Below are 24,322 nucleotides of genomic sequence, written 5' to 3'. Positions count from 1 at the left end.
ATAAAATTGTGTATAATATTTAAATAATTTAAGTTTTTAACTTTAAAATTATTATTTATAAAAAAATTATTAGAATAAATAGAAATTATTATTAAAATATTCTTAAAATTATTTACAATTTTTTTAATAACAAATACCTATAGATACTCACAAATTTTTAAAAATAATATACAAATATTTACTTATTCGTGAATATAAGAATAAGTATAAAGATGGGTAACAAAAAAACTACTATCATTTTTATACTTCAATTAATTTGAAATCATCTTAAAATTACATAATTATTTTAAACTAATGGCTAAATATTAAAATTATATTATTATTATTATTATTATATATTAAGAAAAATCAAGAAATAGCTTTTGTTAAAAAATAAATAAAAATTATTATTTTTTAAATAATACTTTTAAAATGTGATCCCATACAATAAGACCAATTCTATAATGATCTGGCAAGTCACGACACTAACTACTAAACAACTACTACATAGTGAAAAACTAACAACATGCATCACTAATAGAGTTTATAATACAACCAGGAACTAATATCAATATATCCATGCAATTACAAAATACAACACTGGTTGCAATATAAACTTAATGTCACTCAATGTTTATACAAAATCTGACTAGATGAGAGTAGTTCTCAACAACTAAACTAGTCATCTCCAGTGTGACTATCCTCCCACTTCACAAGTCATCTTGTTAATCATGTCTTACTCCCATATCAAATATGATCATCACAATTTTAACCACAAGAAAAATATAAGGTAAGCTAGTGAAAAAGAATTCAACATAACAAATTATTAAAACATCAACCCATTTACAACGTCTCAACTTAAAGCCATACAACATCATCATAGCAGCTTTACATCAGACAACATGTTCATCATTTTAAATAATTCAACTTTATAATAAGGCATCATCAACATAGCAACTTAACAATTTACAACATATTCATTGTATCAACTTATATACATATGAATCACCTAATGCATCGTCATGCATGTCAACGGTTAACATGGAGGCCAGAAACAACAGCTAACACAAAGCTAGAAACAACTACTAGCATAAGTTATATTGATTTTTTAGGTTTTACCACTTAAATAAGGAAGTATGATACTATATCATGATAGAATAATTTGGGTATAGGTCTACCACGACATTAGTTTGCAACACTAAGTTACTTAGGGGATTAACCCACCGACTATCCCCAAATATCACAACCCTCCAATACTAGGTTAGAGACTAATGTTCTAGACCCGATACTTTACTCGATTAGTCGCTTCATAGACGTGTGCTCCAACCTTGCCCACACATAGTTACCACATAGAACCTAGAGGAAACAACTAAAAAAAACTAACTTACCCATTTAGAGACCAACTTACCTACTGAAGGGGTTCAACCGGGCTCTCGAAGCACTGCAACATATATCCACACAATGGAATATTGAGTTTAAAACCATCTTTGACTCCCCTCTAGTTTATATGTATTGTAGCTAGTATATGTATCTAACCTACACACCTATAACTTATCAACTTAACAACTTTAACATCTTTCAACATTCAACTTATTAGCTTTAACAACATACAACTCATGCAATATTCAACTTTCAACTTTACAACATATCGACTTTAATAGCAGAAGCATCATACATCTTTTCAACATTTACAACTTCGTGGAACATCATCATCAAGAATTAGCTTAAGCAACTTAAACAACACATAACTTGACAACGTGATCAACTTACTACATATCATATTACAACATCACTATATAACTTAACCATCACTCATTAACTTTAAAACAACTTAACAACTAACTTTTCATCATATACATCTTGTGCTCGACACCACTCACTGGGCGCTCGACATTATTGAGGTAGGGAGTTTCCTATCCTATGTCTGGCGTCACATCACTCGTGCCCAGTGTAATTGAGGTAGAGAGTGCCCTACACTCCCACACCTAGTGTGACAACACCCATGCCCAACCCTAATTAAGCAAAGAGCTCTTTGCCTAACTCACACTCAACGTCAGACACTTTAGCAAACCCAGGCAAAGACTAGCCTTTCATCTCACGCCCCTACGCCATTCAATCCCTAGCTAACGTGATTCTAATTTGAGACGAGTCTCTCCCTTCATGTCAAGTGCCACCAATCATGTGCCCAACAAGAGTGAGACATAGGCCTCTCTTTTGGAACCACACGGGGTGCCTTCAAGGTATGCCCGACGCGATATTAGATTTTACATTTATGTAGAACTCGATTTTTCCTAATTCACTTAAAAATCATAAATTTTCCAACATGCAATCCACAATGCAACACATACACAACTTGTAAAACATATTTACACCATCAAAGCATCATGCAATTGAAAAATCAATCAAAGATCAACATGAACCTTCCTTAACACCCTTGAACCACAAAATCCATGAAAAACCCCTTTCAACTTCATCCTCAACTCATTACAAATCATCATAACCACATAATGCACTCTAAACTTGAAATCACTACTTTCCATACCTCTTGGAGACTCAAATCTGTATGAGGAAAAGATAAGGAACCCTATATGACACTAACTCAAACCCTCTGCCTTCACAAGTTCGGATTCCAACCCACAACCCACCTTAATTCAGCTAAGAAGAAAAGTAGAAAAAGAATTCAAGTGAAGAAGGAGAAAAAATAAAGGGAGAAGAAAGAAAAGGATCTCTCTCTACCTTCTCTCCAAAGTTCTTGAAAACTGAAATTATGAACTTCTTTATTGAAAATTTTCTTTTATGCCTTTCCTGAGTCGACTCCGCTTATCTTTAGTCAAACCCTCCAGAGATCAATGTGCTCTTAGGGTCTCTCAGTCCCATAACTCTCAACAATAGTTGTCAAATCAAATAATAGAATTATGAGATGATAATGTTACAAATCCAATACTATTGTTAGGCCTAAAGTAAATTTTAAAATGATACTTTTATAAATTAATAATAATATTTTTTAATAAAAAATAAACATGTTTTGGATATAGACTTTTAAAAAAATAAATATTTGTATATCTTTTAGAGATAGGTCTTTTAGAATGATTATTTTAAAAAACAAAAAGTGATTTTTGAGTTATAAATCTTGAAAAATATTATATAAATATTAATATAAAATAAGTTTATTTAAGAAAGTTCAAAGCAAGGATCTTGTTAGCCTTATACTTGGACCAAATGTGTATTAAATATAATTATTTATATATATATATATATATATATATATATATATATATATATATATATATATATAATCTCGAAGTGATTAATTGGCAAACAAAGACGCAAATACACATTATGCCAATTGTAATCAAGCTACAAATTTTGGAGTTTCTACTTTCTAACAATCAGCCAAATCCAAGTTGCTAAGTGCTCTCTTTCAATTATAGTTATACCCATTACCACACGTTTGACACCATCCTAATTCCTTTTTTTAACAAACAAAAATTAAATCGCTCACTTGATCTTTGTCCTAATGGAGCTAAGGATCAATGGATCAGCTTGTATATTATAAATAGAAAAAGAAAAAAAAATCTATATATCATTATGTCATGGACGAAGTATGACTAAATGAGTAAACCAAAATGTCAACGTTTTATAATCTTAGAAAGAAAAAGATATTGCTAAACTAATCATGTGATAAGGAGTGAAACTGTGAAAGGCTACCTAGGATAAGGAATATGTGATTGAGAGATACAATCAACAAAGTTTAAAAGATTGGGGAAAATGTGAAAAACAGTGGCATAAATTATGTCACACCATGATCTTATGTAGATGGAGGCCCAGTGCTTGTGAATTGCCTACTATTCATTCATAACCCCTTTTCAAAACAAAACCTTCTCATTTACACTACTATGTGGTATATACTAAAGTATTATGTAGTTGTCTATACAAGAATTGTATTATTAGAAAGAATATTTTTTTCACAATTATTTCTACAATTTTGGTTAAATTTTGTGAGATATACTAAATTTTCACAAGTAATATGTTATTAGTGTGAAATATTTTTTACAATTTTGATTAAACTTAACTAATAGTGGTCAATTAAGTTTTTTCTTCCAATCACATTATTCATAATACTTGAGTCTGAAAAATTACTCAAGAGTACAAAATTTAATTCTACTATGAATAATAACTTCTTTTCTTTTATAGTAATTTTGAGTATATAAATAACATTTTCATCTAAGGTCAAATTCGAGATATTAGTTAAAAGGATCAAATTTAATTATAATTCAGATAAAATTTCACTCAAATTGATGACTTATTAGCAATTTTAAGTATATTAATGATGTTTTCATCCACAGAACCATATGTTGAATAGAGGTATACAAAAAAATCTAAATCAGTTCAATCCATATTAGAAAAATTTGATTTATTTAAAAAAAATAATTTAAACCAATCTTCTTTGCAAAATTGATTTGGTTATTAGACCCATTTTCACAAATTGGATCAGTTAAATTCATTTTTTTTAAAAAATTGATTCATATGTAAATATAAATTAAGTGGATAACTACAATATGCCGATCTAATTTAAAAAAAAATCAAACTAATCTATTTTATAAAAAATAAATTGATTAAACAATCTATTTTTATAAAATGTCGGTTCAATTTGAATTTAAAAAAAAAAATTCAATCTATCAACACTCCTAATATCGAATATCAAATTTTATTTTAAAAAATCAAATCTAATTAATAAGACTCCATTTCACTCAAATAATTTTGGGTATATCAGGAATGCTTTATGGAAAACTTGAATTTTAAAAATATTTGTCATAACTGGGACCAGAATGTCGATCTGACCAACTAATAATTTCTAAGATACCATACAAAACCCCGCAAATTGTTTTCCTGTCTTAATTAATTTTTGATTAAATCTGACATGAGGGTTGTTTGTTTGTTGGACTTGGAGGTAGTGTTTCTTACGTAAGTCTTGTAATCCATCATCAATCTAAGTTACCTTTTAATTAGTGTCAACCACTGGAACACACTTGCTGTATGTTGGTTGTTGCAATGCTCCAATCAAAATTCAAAACTGACAAAACTAGTTTAGCTCCTTTTGTCGGTGAGATTCTTCTCTCTCCAATCAAATATAAATTAAGTACATTTACATCAATACATGTATATGTATGGATCAATTCATTAAGATACACACTCAATAATGTATCTCATTCTTCTTGCATTCATTAGATCCAACTCAGAGTTCATGGAGTAAATTATCTTTGCATATCTTTTCAAAATGGAGTTGAAGAAAAAAAAGAGTGAAGTTATGATCACTGCATATAACTATTAGTTTTGTAGTTTTATTATTTATACAACAAATTCATATAGCACTTTTAATAAAAATATTTTTCTTATTGTTTTTTTTTTATTATCTTATATTACTTTTTTTTTTCCTTCCAATTTCTTTTTGATATATATTTTTTACAACATTTATATATGCAACTTTTCTTAAATTACAAAGTCTACCAGAGAATTCGTTACTAGGTATGCCATTTTAGCTAAAATGACATACCTAATAACGAATTGTGATAATATATTTTTAAATGTAACATTTTTTTTATAAGAACAAAGATTTATTGTTTCATTCGTGTAATAAGAGATTGAATAAAAGTGGGAATCAAATCATAAACATGATGACTAGCATAAAAAAGAGATGTTCTACCTAAAGTATGAACAACCCAATTAACTTGTTTATGAATTAAACTAACCACACCGTTTTAAGAAATAAAGAGAATAGTTCTATATAATGAGCTAGAAAGGTACCAGCTTCTGTTTGAACTAGAGGTGCTCCTACTAGCATGTCAACCATAGATTTTACAGTCATATGCTCAATGAGGATGTTATGGAGTCTGAGCTCTTGGATTCCAAGACTATGAGCTTCTGCCTTATATATGTGCAAGTGGAAAGGATACTCTTTGTCATTGATAATAGAAAAAAAAATGTCTTCATTTAGTTCAGCTTGTAATGGGTTGAGTTAGTTTATTATTTTTGTTATTTGTATTAATTTTTTTTAATATTAGACTAGATTTTAATACTAAAATTAAAATAGGAAGACTTATTTAAGGTGTGTGATAGATTTCTTTAAATTACAAATATATCAAATATCAAATATGACGTATGAGTATGGTGATATTATGATTTTTTTTTAAACATGGTTTACTTAGTGTTCTGAAATTATAATTAAAGATTAATTCTTAGTCATAAAGTATAACTTAGGCTAATCAAATATTATTTTAACATTAGCGAATTGATTTTGAAAATACTAATTCAACTCTCGTATCTAAGAACAGGTTTTACAACTCGAGAAAAATAGTTCATGAAATCAAAATATAATAGTAAATTAATAATTGTTTATAAATTTTACAAACAAGTTAATAACTATATTACCAATGGTAATGTAATGAAATTTTAAAAGTAATTTTTTAAAATTTAATTCTTTTAAAAGGAAAGTGGGCCTATGAACCAACCAATTTGGTCTAAGATCGCAATACATTTGGGTAAGCTAGCTAGTAAATTTAATTCAGGTTGCAATCAAATTAGTTAAATTACCCAACCTAAATTATGTTGGCTGCTAACCCAAATTGACACCTCCAAAAAAAAAAAAAATTTTATATGAACATTACTGACGATACTCTCACTAATCAGATAGCAATTACGATTATTGTTTACATGCAAATTTTTATATTTATCTTGCATTCTCTATCTTAATATTTTTTTTCTTCTCTACAAAAGGTACGCTCGGAAAAGCTGTAAACAGAATCATTTTTCATTATTACAAGTGATTTCGCAAGCAGCGAAATTAACATCTACAGTCGTAACACTCCTTGTACAATTTCTTTCCTTTGTTTCAAATAATATTGTACCATTTGAATTCTATTTTTTAAAATGGTGTAAATTCTATAATTTTATAGGAAAGATTTTTCCCCAACAAAGTTGTAAACATTAAACAGGACTTGTGCATATATTCAATTTTTTAACATCAATTTTATGGAACATGTCTTAGGGATTTTTTTCTTTTTAAAAAATTAACTTATAATCAAAGATATGTTCGAAACTTTCGATTCATTTTTTCTAATGATATATATATAATAAGGTGAGAGAAATAATAGCAATCCATTCTTTAACCCAGATACTCTCTATTATTGACTATAATTTATTAAAAATTACACATTTTGATTTTTTATTTATGGAGTTTTCTCTCTCTTAATTCTATAATTTTCAATGCATTTTATTTAATAGTAGAGTGTGTATTGGAAAGAAATTTGTAAGAGAGGTTTTACAAGAAGAATACATAAATAACTTACTATATTATTAAACTAATATTTCCATTATTTATGTTTAAACCTCAAGTTTGTTGGTATTAGTAGAGTCATTGCATTTGAAGCGTTGTCTTCTTTGATGTTTGTTGTAACGATCTAGCAGGTTATTATACTTTACAACTCAACAAATATAAATAGTAAAAAACATAAATATAATTACCTAGGATTAATATGTAACAATTCATAGATATACATGCAACAATATATATGTATAAGAAATAATCAACAAAAAACATAAAGGTCCCTTAATGGGGTTATATACATCATGATCTTATACATACATATATGTGTGTGTGTACAATCATCCAAATTGTAAACATAAAATCCTAAATTTTTGATCAAGCAACTATTATCTACAAAATAAGAACCACCCAATAAACACCATCATCCCAACATGGCACCATGAAATCCATATCCCATAATAATATAATCATTATAGTTCAACAATAAGAAAAATGTAAGGGTAAGCTCGTAAACAACAAAGCAACATATATAATAGAAGTTGTAACACCCAGTTTTTTTAAAAAGATGGCATTTTCGTAATTATTGATGACATTTTCGTAATTTTAATAAAGGAATAAGGGTATTTCTGGGTGTCGGAACGGGCCGTTCCAAAAGAAGGAATATGCTTGTTTTTAAAGACCCAGAACGGGCCTGGAACGGGCCGTTCTGGTATGGAGAACGGGCCTTTCTGGAAGCAGTACGGGTCGTTCTGCTGAGATTGAGAACGGGCCGTTCTGGTTTCAGAACGGGCCGTTCTGCTTTTTGGGAACGGGCGTTCCGATTTTGGAACAGGCCGTTCCAGTTAAGAAATTTGCCCATGTTTGAAGGATTCGGAACGGGCCGTTCCGAAATCAGTACGGGTCGTTCCGGGTACATCAGTTTGCCTATAAATAGGAGGCTGAGGGGTGAAAAATTATATACTGAGTGAGAAGGTGAAATCTTAGAGAGAGAGAGAGAGAGAGAGAGAGAGAGAGAGAGAGAGAGAGAGAGAGAGAACGAAAGAAAGAGAGGGAAGAAAGAGAGAATCCAGAGGAGGAGGCCCTGCCCAAGTTCCAGCTCCTGCTTATCCAGGTAAGGGGGGGAGTGAGAACCTCGCTCAGGGGTGTGGGGATAATTGTTGGATAGTTTATTTGTCGGATTGGCCCCCAATCCCTTGCCGTTGTGCTGTCTTATTTTCTGTTTGCTCTACTTTATTCCTTGTTGGAAATAATAAATGATTATGTAATCTCAATCCCTTGCCGTTGTGTTGTCTTATTTTCTGTTTGCTCTACTTTATTCCTTGTTGGAAATAATAAATGATTATGTAATCTCAATCCCTTGCCGTTGTTCTGTTTGATTTTCTATTTACTCTACTTTGTTCTTTGTTGAAGGTGCCGTTGTTCTGTTTGATTTTCTATTTACTCTACTTTGCTCTTTGTTGAAGGTGCCGTTGTTCTGTTTGATTTTCTATTTACTCTACTTTGTTCTTTGTTGAAAGTAATAAATGAATATGAAATTAATGTTAATAATAAATGAGTTTTAATATGAACAAGAATGCTCTCTGGATCTCTGTGAATTCCTGTGCGGACCTTATGAGGAGTATTTATGACATGACCATGTGAAATATGGACAAATGACATGAGACCTAAGAATGGACTATATTGAGACAAACTATGATTATGAGACTATGACAAATGAGGACATGATGTACTAAATGAAATTCTGTAATAAGTTAAATGTTGAATGTGTAACATGCATCATATGCATATATTACTCCAGGTGTGCCGCTGAGGCCGCATACCAGTGATGCTAACAAGGTGTACCTTAGGGTCACCGACAGTTGTGATATGCTAACCAGGTGTACCTTAGGGTCACCAGTGATGTAACTTGCTAACGAGGTGTACCTTGGGGTCACCAGCGATGTAACTTGCTAACAAGGTGTACCTTAGGGTCACCAGTGATGTAACCAGGTGTACCTTAGGGTCACCAGTGATGTAACCAGGTGTACCTTAGGGTCACCAGTGATGATATGTGAAACTTCCTTATGGCGTCACATGCATGCATTTATGAGTCGAGTTTATGACATCATTGCATGATAAATGAATGTATATGTGATATTGATGATGTGTGTGTGTCTTATATTTGTTATGTGTGTGTGGGTGCTATCTAACCTTTATTTCTGCACCTGAAACTGAGTGAGATGTTTCTCACTCTCTTGTTGTTCTTGTATATGTTTAAATTATGATGCAGGTGATCAGCATCATGAGGATGTTGGTGATGAGGCTTAAGGCTTCAGTTGGGCATGCTCTGATAGGATGTGACATCGGGGCATAGTTAGCTTAGTTTAATATGTTATTGTTTTAATAACTTTAGTTTCTCTTCTTTTGTAATTTCTAACGAAGAGATAACGTAGATAAAGTTTATAATCCAAGAAAAATGTATGTTAAGAATTGTAATTTGAATGTTCTTGATAAAAGACCAGAATGAATATCTTTGTTATATTTTTATTACATGATTTGGAAAATATAAATTAATTCTTAACCAGGAGGCACTGCCACCTTTACTGGAGTTAATTTATATTTCCTGTATTATTATTATTATTATATATATATATATATATATATGATTTCTTATTGTCACTAAATTGTATTGAAAATCTTAACTTCTTTTCTTTTGTAATTTTTACATTGAAGTTATGATTTATGAGTTATGAATGTGAATCTTCTACCTTGTGATATTTGAGACATTTGTCAACTATGAAAGATTTTATTTACTCAAAAAGAAAGAAAAATTTTTATTATTACATTTGTTGTATATTAATGTTGGGGTAGAAGGGTGTCACATTTGTCAATTTTAACTTCAACTTAAAACAACTTTCTAACAACTAAACTTACAAGGAATCTTAAATCCTTAAAGTTTTAAAGCAATAAAACAACATATAAGCAATTACTCAATTAAATAAAATAACTAAATAAATAAAAATTTACAACACAATGTTGCATTTGTTGGATTGTATCAATTTTGTCTTTGAAAAGGTAGTTCAATGGATTAAGGGAAAAAAGTAGTTATAAACTAATCTTAGTCATGACTCTTAAGTGATGTGATGTTTTTATGACATATCCCAAACATGTTCACAGTCAAGGTTAACACTGATGTTTTAAAAAGCAGATTGGTCATCAAACCAATTAGAATACTAGATCAATGGATCGGGGGTTGAATTGGTAGAACACTCATTAAGCTAGATGACTCAGTCTTGATTAAATTTTTTAAAATATATTTTTATCATATATTTTATATCTATAAATTTTAATAAAATTCATACCATATCTTAAAGAAACCCACAAAACAGTATAGTTAATATAATACTAACAAACCAACCTAATTATATATTAGTTAATATACAATTAAATATATAATCTTAAATTAAAAATATAGTATATAAATTATTTAAGTCAATATACAACTATAAAATATGTTAGTTGATTAGTTATTAAATTCACTTATGTTCAAGTCCTATTTTATATATAAAAAAAAACTTTTCTTTTTGTTTTGTATAAAACAAAACATAGCAAAATACTTTACTATAAAAAGTTAATTAAAAGCATAATGTATTAGTCAATATTATAAAATATAATTAAATATTAAATATATTATTATGTATACCTTACAAAATCGATTTATAAGATAAAAATTATTTTTCATTTATATATTCTAATTTGTTGGGGTTTCTCTCATATCATCTTAAAAGAGTGAATTATAAGTATACCTTACAAAATCAACTTATGAGATGATAATTGCTCCTCACTTATATACTATAATTTGGTCATACCACTAGTTAATATCTCCAACAATATTTTTTTAAAAAAATAATTTAAAAATATAATATAATTTTTTATTCATAAAATTATGTATAAATGTAAGTTATGGATTTCACTCTTATAAAGTGATGGGATATACTTTAAATGATAAAATACATTTATAGTTGTTGATTATAAAATTAATGACAAAGATTTATTATAAAATCAAATACTAACAAAATAAAATATAATATTAATTATAATAATAATAATTAATTTTTTAATCAATAGTTATCATTACACTTTATTATCTAAATTGCATTTTTCTAAGTTGGATACTTAATGTATATATAAATGTAAATATATTACTCTTTTTTCCTTATTAATGTATTGATTTATCATATTTTGTAAGATTAATAAAGTAATATTTAATAAACAAATCCTCAATTGATTTTTTATTATTAATTGCGAACATTAATTGTAATAAATTTTAATTGCGTGTTTAAAAATATATAATTTTAAACAGAAAAAATTAATATCCAAATTAATTCAACTCAATTTTGGATTTTCTAAAAAGAAAGTGATTCAATGTTTTATTATGGGAAGGTTGAAGGAATAGTTTGACCGTTAAAGTTGTGTGCCTGAGCGATATTATTGCCTCTGGATTCGAAGAACGGAAAGAGTGTTTTATTTTCTTCTTCGTTTGTGTAATGAACGGAAAGAGTATGTAACGGAAAAAAGAAAGAGACAATTAATAAAGATATATCACCTTTTTAATATACATTATTTTTTTGGATTAATTTATTTCTATAGCTATTTCAAAAATTATTTTCATTCTTATTATCTTCTATTTAATTATTCTCTCTCTTTTTTTTTTTTTTTTTGGGACTGAATTCTCTCCTTTTTCTATTTCATTTTCAGCTATTATTCTGTTTTTAAATTATCAATCTTAAAGTAATTATTTATTATTTTTTTAAAGTAGAGAAACATGAAATATTTCTCTCTCTCTCTCTTATTTTATAATAATATTATAATTCATTTTTATTAGAAAATAGGTAAAGAAAAACAACAATATTAAAAAAATAGTCATAAGGTGGCGTATACTAGAATAGTAGAGAGGAAAAGGAAATACATGCACCCAAATAGTACAAAGGAAAATAATTAAAAACTAATGTAGAACATACGTAAATAACATAAAAAGTTGGTTTTATAATTTTTTGTTTGAAAATTTTCACATTGTCGACCGATTAGGAATTACCCTTAAACATAATTTTTAAAATGATTATCATAAAATCATCAATCTCATCATACCTTTTTAATATAAAATTAGAGTCTAAAAAAATTTTATGCTATAAATATATTAAATTAAATTTTAGAAAGATAAACATTTATTTAGATAGATACGAAATGCTTTTAAGATAAAACCAAAGTCATCATAAATTGAATTATATATGTAGCAATTATTCATGTATAATTTGATATAATCTGGTGATATCATTTATAAAGAAAAATTAAAATTATATTAAGTGACATTTATAGATAAGATTGATAATCATGTTCGGCGAATAACTTAAATGTAATATAATTGAATTAATAAAATTAAATAATATTAATGTGTCTTAAATGAGTATTTTTTCCCCTAAAAAATGAGTATTTTTTTTAATGAATGGAAAGAATATGTATTTGTTTCTTCGTTCCATCCAATTGAATGTTAATCCATCTTCTTTTACTTTTACGTTTTTATCTTAAAAACTGAAAAAATTCAATTAAACAGTATTGAAACGACAAATTAAACAAAGAAAATGAGTATGTAAATATTAATATATATAATTAATTTTTTTTCACCATTTATCATTTAATAAAACTATATTTTTAATAATATTTTATAATAAATAAATTTAACGATTTCAATAATTAGATAAGTATATAATATTTTATATAATTTATTTTTTTAACAATTTATCACATTACTTTTTCTTAACTTATAATATGATATTTAAAACTTATATAAATATTTATTATTAAATATATAATAAATTCAAGGTATCCAAATGATATAGAATTTGGTATCCATAATTATGGATACAATTCTATATTATTAATAAAAACAATATACGTAATTTTTTTATTAATTTATTCTTATAATTATCTTTAAATATTTTTTTTTCATTTTCTTTTATTTATTTATTTATTTTTTCTATTTCAATGATATTTAGTTTTCAAATCTTTCTATAAATAACTATTTATTATATTTTTATTTTTAAATAGAAAGATATGGAATGTTTTTTTTTATTTCAATATTAATAATTTCACTGTTACACCGGTTAAATTTGTATTTATAAAATTTTATTGAAACGTAAGCTTACCAACTTTATTAACAAATTTCAAGACACACACCTACATATATTTAAAAAAAACATTAATTTAATAATAAATTTTAAAATATAATTATTTAACGAAAAATTATTAAATAATGTAATAGTTAATAATTATTTCAATGAAATAATTGGGGAAAATAATTCCTTTTACCTTACAAAATGCGAGTTTTTTACTCAAATAATACTATTTTAAAAAATATTTACGCAAATAGCAACTGTGCAAATTTATTTCCTCAACTGACACTTTTTACTGTTCACGTTCCAGAACGGGCCGTTCCGGATTAAAAAAATAACACATAACGAATGGATCAGAACGGACCGTTTCGGATTCAAAAATTGCACATAAAAAGTGGAACCAGAACGGGCCGTTCTGAATCCGGAACGGCCCGTTCTAGCCTATAGATTCAGGCTTTTTATTTTTTTTTTTCACTTATCAAATACCAAAACTCAGAGACTACCATCAAGTAATTAAATTTATTGAATATTAACATTATAAATATAACTAAATAAATTTATTAAAATTCATTACAACAATAAAGATTAATGGTGGTGTGACCAGGAGTGTGACAATAGGAACAATTTTTTACACGATTATATTATTCTCTAATCTCCATCTTTGTTCTAATCCTGTTGGACTTTGGCCGGCCCTTGAAATTTCTTTTGCATTCTAGATTTGGCCACAAAGTTGAAAGAAACGCAACATCCGAGAGAAGTTTGACCCGTTGAGAAATTGAAATGTGGTATGATTGCAGCAAGTTTCAAAAAGTTCATATCCCTTGTTCACATGACCTGCTGGGAGATTTACAGTAAGACGTGACCAGGAGCGTGACAATAGGAACAATTTTTTACACGATTATGTTGTTCTCTAATGTCCATCTCTGTTCTAATCCTGCTGGACTTTGACCGACCCTTGAAAGTTCTTTTGCGTTCTAGATTTGGCCACAAAGTTGGAAGAAACGCAACATCCGAGAGAAGTTTGACCCGTTGAGAAATTTACAATAAAGCTAAATGAAATGTGGTATGATTGCAGCAAGTTTCAGAAAGTTCATATCCTTTGCTCGCATGACTCGCTGAGAGATTTACAGTAAGGCTAAATATAATGTGGTGTGATTGCGGCAAGTTTCAAAAAGTTCATATCCTTTGCTCTCATGTACTCGCTTCATGCTTACATGCACATCACGACTATCAAACTTACATATCTCTCATATATACCTTACAATAAGTTACAAAAGTATACGAATGATAGTTTGGAGAGCTCTGACATGAAGATTATTGGCCTACTAACACTGGTCCAACTTTGTGGCCAAATTCAGAATTCAAGAGAACTTTCAAGGGTGGCCAAAGTCCAGCAGGATTAAAACAGATATGGACATTACAAAACAACATAATCAGTTTCTACCACCATTGATCTTTATTGTTGTATTGAATTTTAATAAATTTATTTAGTTATATTTACAATGTTAATATTCAATAAATTTAATTATTTGATGTTAGTTTCTGAGTTTTAGTATTTGATTAGTAAAAATCGAACTAAAAAATTTTATTTATAGGCTAGAACGGCCCGTTTTGATTCAGAACGGCCTGCTGTGGTTCCACTTTTTATGTGCATTTTTTGAACCTGGAACAACCCGTTCTGATCCATTCGTCATGCGTTATTTTTTAATCTGGAACGGTCCGTTCTGAAATTAGAACGACCCGTTCTGGAACGTAAACAGTAAGTAATGCTAATCTGGGAAATAAATTTGCACAGTTACTATTTGGGTAAATATTTTTTAAAATAATATTATTTGAGTTAAAAACTCTACAAAATGCACTCTTTTCTTCGGAGAAATTAAATCACATCACAACGATCACATGATCTAATTAAGGCTGCGGGTAACTTAAAATTATAAAGAAAAATTAAAATTATAGATAAAATTGATGATCAAATTAAATGTTCGACGAATAACTTAAATGTAATATAATTCAATTAATCAAATTAAACAATGAGTATTTTTTTAGTGAACGGAAAGAGTATGTAAGGAAGAAAGAACGAGTATGTTAATATTAATATATACAGTCAATTTGTTTTTCACCATTTGTCATTCAATAAAATTATATATTTAATAATATTTTATAATAGATAAATTTAATTGATTTAATTCTTGTATTTAATATTTTCACTAACTAGATAAGTATATAATATTTTATGCAATTTTTTTTAATAATTTATTACATCACTTTATCTTAACCTATAATATGATATTTAAAAAATATTTAAATATTTAGGCTAAAAACCTAATTTGGTCCCTTATAATCTTTTTTTGTTTCAATTTAGTCCCTCATTAATTTTTGGTCTCAATTTGGTCCCAAACTAACTAATTGGTTTCAATTTAGTCCCAAATTAATTAATTGATTTCAATGTGGGACTTTCCGTCCAAATTGCTTTAACGGTGTTAACTTTTGGCCACGTGGACGCCACCGTAGATACATATGTGGATGCCACGTGGATGAGAATTTTTTTTAAAACACCTGGACCCAGAACGACCCGTTCAGAAACCGGAATGGGCCGTTCTGAGTGCACTTTTGGTGTGTTAATTTTGCATCCGGAACGGCCCGTTCCAGGTGCAAAATTAACACAACGAAAATGCAACCAGAACGGCCCGTTCCGGTTTCAGAACGGCCCGTTCCGGTTTTATTTTATTTTTTATATATATAAAATATTAAAATTTTTATAAAATATATATTATTAATTATATTTTAATTATATTATTATATCTAATAAAATAAATATATTAATATTTTTTATATTTTATTTTATTATGTTTATTTTATTAATTTTTATCATTTTATTCTTTTAATCTTAAATAAGTTGCAAAAAATTATAAAGTGATATTTAAATATTTCTTCAAACAGAAAGAGAAAGAAAAAATTATTACTCTATTTATAAGATAATTATATTTTATAAAAATAAGTAATTTTAAAATTTTTACTATAAAAAAATATTTTTCAAAATTATTATATTTTTTAATAAAATTAATCAAGAATATTGGTTTAATTGCATTTTTTATCTCTCAAGTGTAACACCCAAATTTTTATTATTATTTTAATGGCATTTTCGTAATTTTAATAAAGTTATAGGGGTATTTTGGGTTCTGGAACGGGCCGTTCCAAATGTTGAAAATGTGAGGTTTTTGTAGTCCCAGAACGGCCTTGGAACGGGCCGTTCCGGTATGGAGAACGGGCCGTTCCGGAAGGAGAACGGGCCGTTCTTCTGAGATTGAGAACGCGCCGTTCTAATTTCAGAACGGGCCGTTCTGGTTTTTTGGGAACGGGCCGTTTCGATTTTGGAACGGGCCGTTCCAGTTACAAATTTTGCCCAGATTTGAAGGATCCGGAACGGGCCGTTCCGAAATCAGTACGGGCCGTTCCGGGTGCGTCAGATTGCCTATAAATAGGGGCAGGGGGGTGAAATTTTTTTATACAGAGGAAGAAAGTGAAATTTTAGAGAGAGAAAGAGAAGAGAGAGAGAGAGAGAGAGAAAGAAAGAGAAAGAAAGAGAGAGAGAAAGGAAGAGGGAATCCAGAGGAGGAGGCTCTGCCTAAGTTCAGCTCCGCTTATCCAGGTAAGGGGGGGAGTGAGAACCTCGCTCAGGGGTGTAGGGATAATTGTTGGATAGTTGTTTGTCGGATTGGCCCCAATCCTTTATCGTTATTCTGTTTAATTTCTATTTACTCTACTTTGCTTTTTTGTTGGAGGTGCCGTTGTTCTGTCTAAATTTCTATTTACTCTACTTTGCTTTTTGTTGAAGGTGCCGTTGTTCTGTCCGATTTTCTATTTATTCTACTTTGTTTTTGTTGAAAGTGCCGTTGTTCTGTCTGATTTTCTATTTACTCTACCTTGTTCTTTGTTGAAAGTAATAAATGAATATGAAATTAATGTTAATAATAAATGAGTTTTAATATGAATAAGAATGCTCTCTGGATCTCTGTGAATACCTATGCGGACCTTAAAAGGAGTATTGATGACATGACCATGTGAAATATGGACAAATGACATGAGACCTAAGAATTGACTATTGAGACAAACTATGATTATGAGACTATGACAAATGAGGACATGATGTACTAAATGAAATCATGTAAAAAGTTAAATATTGAGTCAATGAGATTATGATGGTATGACATGCATCATATGCATATATTATTCCAGGTGTGTCGCTGAGGCCGCATACCAGTGATGTAACATGCTAACAAGGTGTATCTTAGGGTCACCAGTGATGTAACTTGTAACCAGGTGTACCTTAGGGTCACCAGTGATGTAACCAGGTGTACCTTTGGGTCACCAGTGATGTAACCAGGTGTGCCTTAGGGTCACCAGTGATGATATGTGAAACTTCCTTATGGCGCCACATGCATGCATTTATAAGTCAAGATCATGACATCATTGCATGATAAATGAATATATATGTGATATTGATGATGTATGTGTATTATTTATAAGTGACTTATATTTGTTGTGTGTGTGAGTGCTATCTAGCCTTTATTTCTGCACCTGAAACTGAGTGAGATGTTTCTCACTCCCTTGTTGTTTTTGTATATGTTTAAATTATGTTGCAGGTGATCAGCATCATGAGGATGTTGGTGATGAGGCTTAAAGGCTTCAATTGGGCATGCTCTGATAGGATGTGACATCGGGGCATAGTTATTTTAGTTTAATATGTTATTGTTTTTATAACTTTAGTTTCTCTTCTTTTGTAATTTCTAACGAAGAAATAACGTAGATAACATATATAATTCAAGGAAAATATATGTTAAGAATTGTAATTTGAACGTTCTTGATAAAAGACCAAGATGTACATTTTTGTTATATTTTTTATTATATGATTTGGGAGTATAAATTAATTCCTAACCAGGAGGCACTGCCACCTTTACTGGAGTTAATTTATATTTCCTTTATTATTATTTGTATATATATGATTTCTTGTTTTACACTAAATTGTATTGAAAATCTTAACTTCTTTTCTTTTATAATTTTTACACTGGAATTATGATTTATGAGTTACGAATGTGAATCTTCTACCTTGTTATATTTGAAATATTTGTCAACTATGAAAGATTTCATTTACCCAAAAAGAAGATAAGAAATATTTTATTGTTACATTTGTTGTATATTAATAACGGGGTAGAGGGTGTCACATCAAGTATTACAATTGTGCAGTTTTGTGATCTCCAAGATTTTAATTGCATAATTTTAGTCCTTAAAGAATTACAATTGCGCAATTTTGGTCCTTCAATTTTTAATTGAACAATTTTAGTCCCTCGAATATCATAATAGTATGATTTTTGTTTCTCCCATTAAAAATTAATAATTTTAATATATATATATATATATATATATATATATAATATTTTAAAATTAAATAATTATTTATCTATTCAAATTAACGTATATTATAATTTTCGATATTATATCAATAATATTATTAATATATTTATAGATAAACTAATAATTTGATAAATATAACTTGTTATATATTAATATACTTTTACAAAAATATAAGTATATTAATTAGAAATATATATCTGATCTTATATATTTATATTTTTGTAAAAGTATATTAATATATATTAAGTTATATTTATCAAATTATTAGTTTATTTATAAATATAGTAAAAATATTATTGATATTAATTTATCAGTAATATTAAAATACTAATAATATATAATTTTTATTTATTTAGTAATAATAAATATATATCATTTGATACATTAAAAAAAAATAATATACGTTAATTTAAATAAACAAACAATTATATAGTTTTAAAACATTATATTATATTATATATATATATATTAAAATTATAAAAAATTTAAATTTTTAATGAGAAAGACTAAAATTGAACAATTATGATATTTAAGAGATTAAAATTGTTCAATTAAAAATTGTGAGATTAAAATTACACAACTATAATCTTTTAAGGACTGAAATTACTCAATTAAAACTTTAGAGATCAAAATTGCATAATTATAATATCAAAAACACAATTAAGCAAAGAATATTTTATTCACAGTTTTGGAACGGGCCGTTCTGAATCCAGAACGGCCCGTTCTGAAAGCAGAACGACCCGTTCTATTTTCAGAACGACTCGTTCTGCGTCACTGATGGTGTTTTAATTTTGCAACCAGAACGGCCCGTTCCGGTTTCAGAACGGGCCGTTCCGGTCCAGGTGTTTTCAAAAAAAATTCTCATCCACGTGGATGCCACGTATGCATCTACGTGGCCAAAAGTTAACTCCGTTTAAATAATTTGAACGGAAGTCCCACATTGAAACTAATTAATTAATTTGGGACTAAATTGAAACCAATTAATTAGTTTGGGACCAAATTGAGACAAAAAATTAATAAGAGACTAAATTGAAACAAAAAAGATTATAAGGGACCAAATTAGGTTTTTAGCCTAAATATTTATTATTGAATAAATAATATATTTAGAGAAATTCAAATGATATAAAGTTTGATATTTATGATTATTAATGTAATTTTATATTATTAATAAAAGAGATATAGTCTTTTAATGTACATAATTTTTGGACTAATTTATCTTTATAATTACTTCTAAACAATTTTTTTTTCATTATTTTTTCTTTTTCCTCTTAAATAATATCCAGTTTTCAAACCTTTTTTATAAATAATTATTTATTATCTTTTTAGTTTTAAATAGAGAAATACAAAATACTTTTTTTTCTTAATATTAATAATTTTACTGTTACACCGGTTAAATTTGTATTTTTAAAAATTTATTAAAAACGTAAGTTTACTAACTTTACTAACGAATTTCGAGACAAACATACATATATTTAAAAAAAAAAAAATCAATCTATCAGTAAATTTTAAAAAATAACCATTTAGTCAAAATTATTAAATAATGTGATAGATAATAGTTATTCCAATGTAATCAATTAGGGAAAATAATTCCCTTAAATCACATCACAATGATCACATAATCTAATTAAGGCTGTGGGTAACTTTAATTTGATGCAGCAACTACATACAAAAATGATTTCTGCAAATATTATTTTCCATAAAGCTACAGCTAGACACGCCCACAGGACCAACCCACATTGTTTTAATATTATTATATAAACATGCAACACCACAAGCTCAAACATTATTAACACAGTCTGAGAAAGAAAGAGTGTGTGCAATTTGAAATGGTGTTCACACTCTGGTTGGGGCCTCTGATACTGGCCTCAGCTTTTGCATGGACAGTGGCAGCATTCCAAGGGTGTGATTTTTCTCAAGGGAAATGGGTCATTGATGAACCTTCCCTCCACCCTCTCTATGATCCCTCAAGGGACTGTCCCTTCATTGGCCAAGGATTTGATTGCTTGAGAAATGCCAGGCCAGATAAGGACTACCTTAAGTATAGATGGCTGCCCTCAACTTGTGAACTTCCAAGGTAATATGTTATTCCTTTCATTAATTCAACTTTGGTTATGTGAAGGATCAATTCACATAAAATTGTGATGTGTTGAATGTAGAGAGAATTTCATATTCAATTCTAATTACAATACTAAAAACAAATATTTTCTCTAGTTTAGTAGTTTGAAAAATATCTATGACAAGACAAAATAATGTTTATGAATAATTTTTTTACCAATAATAGAATCTCGTGTGAAAGTATGCCGTTTGTTTGGAACTTTTGTTGTTGTTGTTGTTGTTTGCCGTTTGTTTGGAACTTTTGTTGTTGTTGTTGTTTTTGTTTTTTTACTTGCAAGCTGGCATCTTGAAGTTGAAATTTGAATTTTTGTGCCCCTTTTTTCCCCAACGGTTGTATTTGTTAACAGGTTTGATGGAAGGAAGTTTTTGGAGAGCAACAAAGGAAAGAAGATAATGTTTGTGGGGGACTCCATAAGTAACAACATGTGGCAGTCACTTACTTGTTTGCTTCACAATGCAGTCCCAAACTCAAGCTACACCTTAACAAGTCAAACACCGGAACTTTCTGTATTCTCATTCCCGGTATTGATCTTTTTCACTTTACAAAGCAAGAACCTTTGTACTTGTGTTGTTTGATTGGCTTAACAATAATTTGGTTCAACTTTTTTCATGGGGTTATAGGAATATGGAGCTTCAATCATGTGGTTGAAAAATGGGTTCCTAGTGGATTTGGTTTATGACAAAGAAAAAGGGAGGATTTTGAAATTGGACAGCATTAGCTCTGGGGACCAGTGGAAAGGAGTGGATGTTTTGATTTTCAACAGTTACCATTGGTGGACTCACACTGGAAAGTCTCAAACGTAAGGAAGTTTCTCATTTTGAACTACTTTTTTTTAAAAAAAATTTGTTTCCCACTTAGTTTATTGGATCAGAGACAAGTTTTGCTTGTGATATTTTGATTGTCACTAACACTTAGTATCAAATACAAATTTTTTTACTAAATAGATTATTCTTATGCATGTGGCTAATGGCTTCTTTTTCAATGTTTTACAGATGGAATTACTTTGAAGTGGGTGGGAAATTGATCCAGGACATGGATCACTTGGAAGCTTTCAAGATTGGGCTGAGCACTTGGGCTAAATGGGTTGATTCTAACATTGATACATCAAAGACTAGAGTCTTGTTTCAGGGAATTGCTGCTTCCCATGTTGAGTAAGTTTAATCAATGGCTGGTTGGTGATTTGATCCACACTCCAATTGAAATTCACATTATAAGTCATGATAAGAGCACGTGCATGACATGTTTATTTATTTATTATTGGTGCTGTAGGCATGTATATTTAGATGTTATTAAACTTTGTAGTACATGTGGGTGGGTTACAAAATGGGAGGTAAACTATAGTACTTGTTTGGTTAATGAAGTTTTTTTTTATCTTTGTAAAATTATTCATTAGTTTTTGTGTCTGGCTTTCGAAACCCTCTTTTTTTGTTCTGCATTTTCTAAAAACTTTCGTCTCTAAATTTTTGTTATTGTCAATTAGTTGATGATCTGTCTAACAAGGGGACACAGTTAAATTGAGGAATGAAGGTTTGGATGTTTAGAAAATACAGGGACGAAAAACTGAGTTGTAAAGTTAGAGATTAAAAAAAAAACTATTAACCTTATTTATTTTTTAATTTTCTCTTCCTTTCACGTGACAACGAATTTGGTTTTCAAATCCTTTTTCTCACTGCAAAATATTTTAGTGGTAGTGGTTAATACATAAGCTTCATTTGTGAATTCCATCCGTCTTCTATATTATAACTTTTATGCTTAAAGTTTTTCTTGAATTTGGCTTTTATGCTTGAATTTGGGCTGGGTTGGGTGTCGAAGTTTTTAAGACATTTTTTTTATATATTGCATGGAAAAGCCGTTAAATGCCCAATATTTTTAAACTGTTAAGGATGACCCAATATCAAATTTTCATCTTGAATTTAGGTTAGATCTAACTCAATCCTAACAATTAGCTTATGAAGTGAAAATTGTCCAAATCTTTATAAGTTTTATTTAATAAAAAGATTAAACAAGTTTTTAATTCATGAATTTTAGTCATTTTTGTTTTTAATTCTTGAATAATTTTCTTTTAGTTTTAGTTCCTAGAATTTTCTTCCATGAACAAAAATTCTTATCTTCAAGAATAAAAATTATAAATAGAAGAAAAAGTTCAGGAACTAAAAGTAAAAATGAACAAAAACTTAATAACTAAAACTAGTAAAAAAATTGTTCAGAAATTAGAAGTGAAAATGACAAAAATACAATTACTATAAACATATTTGATCTTTAATAATATCTTGAGAAAATGCCTTACAGTTTTTTCAAAAATGCTTGCATAACATGACCAAATATCTGCTAATCAAAATTAAGAGCTAGAAAAATGCTATTAGGTATGCCATTCTTCTAAGTTCTAACCAACTAAACTCTAAATGAGTATGAAATAATAAGACAAATACCCATATGCTATTGTGATTAGTAACTACTATAAAATTTTTATCAAGGACTCACTCTTTTCTTTCAATTCAATATTCCAGCAAAACGGGGTGCCTAAGGAAAACTAAACCAGATGAAGGAACAATGGCACCATATCCTGGTGTGGACATAGTGAAGAGTGTTCTAAGTAACATGACAAAGCCTGCGCAATTGCTTGACATAACTCTGCTCACACAACTGAGGAGGGATGGTCACCCCTCTATCTACACAGGACGAGGCACTTCTTTTGATGACTGTAGTCATTGGTGTCTGGCTGGTGTTCCTGATGCATGGAATGAAATATTGTATGCTCTTCTGCTTGGAAATTAGCATCTTCATCCTATTAATTTATGTTACCCTTATTATTATTTATTGCCCTTGAGGATATAGGGCTCCCATAAATTTGAGTATGAGCTTCTAATAACATTGAAAATATTCATTTTCTCAAACCAATAAGAAAATGTAGATGTATTAATGTTACTTTACAGCCCCTAAAATGCAAATATTACTTTAGCAGTATTGCAAGAATGGCATGGGAATGTATCTAATAATTTCGCAGTTTATTTTTTTTAATTTTGTTTTTACAACAAACTTAAGATCTTGTGCTACTATCTCAATTTTCACTAGAATAGTGGTTCACTTTATGATAGAAATATTACATTAACAAAATTTATTGAAAGACTAGAATCTCGTATAATAAGATCATTGCTATGATCCGTTCCCCAATTTGCACCTTTATGTGAAATATTGGAATTGGAATTCCTTAACCTCAGTTATGATGGAATTTACACTAAATCTAGTATCAAAAGAAGAGGAAGGGTGATGTGAAATGGGAGCACTCAAAGGACTTGGAGGACCAATGACTAGGATTTTCTTAGTGGGTGTTTTTAGTACTTG

General features: G+C 28.8%; 1 protein-coding gene and 1 long non-coding RNA gene across 2 annotated transcripts; both read left to right on the top strand.

Annotated features, from left to right (window-relative positions):
* The first annotated feature begins 15,336 nt into the window (after positions 1 to 15,336).
* On the top strand, positions 15,337 to 18,446 carry LOC145952675 (uncharacterized). Its single transcript, XR_014430183.1, has 2 exons — positions 15,337 to 17,101; positions 18,096 to 18,446. It is a non-coding gene; the product is annotated as an uncharacterized LOC145952675 (long non-coding RNA).
* Positions 18,447 to 20,642: 2,196 nt separating this feature from the next.
* On the top strand, positions 20,643 to 23,944 carry LOC109818242 (protein trichome birefringence-like 42). Its single transcript, XM_020383677.2, has 5 exons — positions 20,643 to 20,938; positions 21,327 to 21,501; positions 21,601 to 21,779; positions 21,973 to 22,131; positions 23,488 to 23,944. Exons 1-5 carry the CDS (start codon positions 20,691 to 20,693, stop codon positions 23,753 to 23,755), a joined length of 1,029 nt encoding a protein of 342 aa, XP_020239266.1. The 5' UTR covers positions 20,643 to 20,690; the 3' UTR covers positions 23,756 to 23,944.
* The last annotated feature ends 378 nt before the right edge of the window (positions 23,945 to 24,322 follow it).

Source organism: Cajanus cajan, chromosome 10, assembly GCF_000230855.2.
Source record: "Cajanus cajan strain Asha chromosome 10, NIPB_CcT2T_4, whole genome shotgun sequence".
Lineage (NCBI taxonomy): Eukaryota > Viridiplantae > Streptophyta > Magnoliopsida > Fabales > Fabaceae > Cajanus > Cajanus cajan.
This window is presented reverse-complemented; position numbering and strand designations above follow the sequence as displayed.

Coding starts and splice junctions, on each gene's coding strand:
- LOC109818242 (XM_020383677.2), top strand. CDS start 20,691: ATGGTGTTCACACTCTGGTTGGGGCCTCTGATACTGGCCTCAGCTTTT. Junction 20,939..21,326: donor TCAACTTGTGAACTTCCAAG/GTAATATGTTAT, acceptor ATTTGTTAACAG/GTTTGATGGAAGGAAGTTTT. Junction 21,780..21,972: donor CACACTGGAAAGTCTCAAAC/GTAAGGAAGTTT, acceptor AATGTTTTACAG/ATGGAATTACTTTGAAGTGG.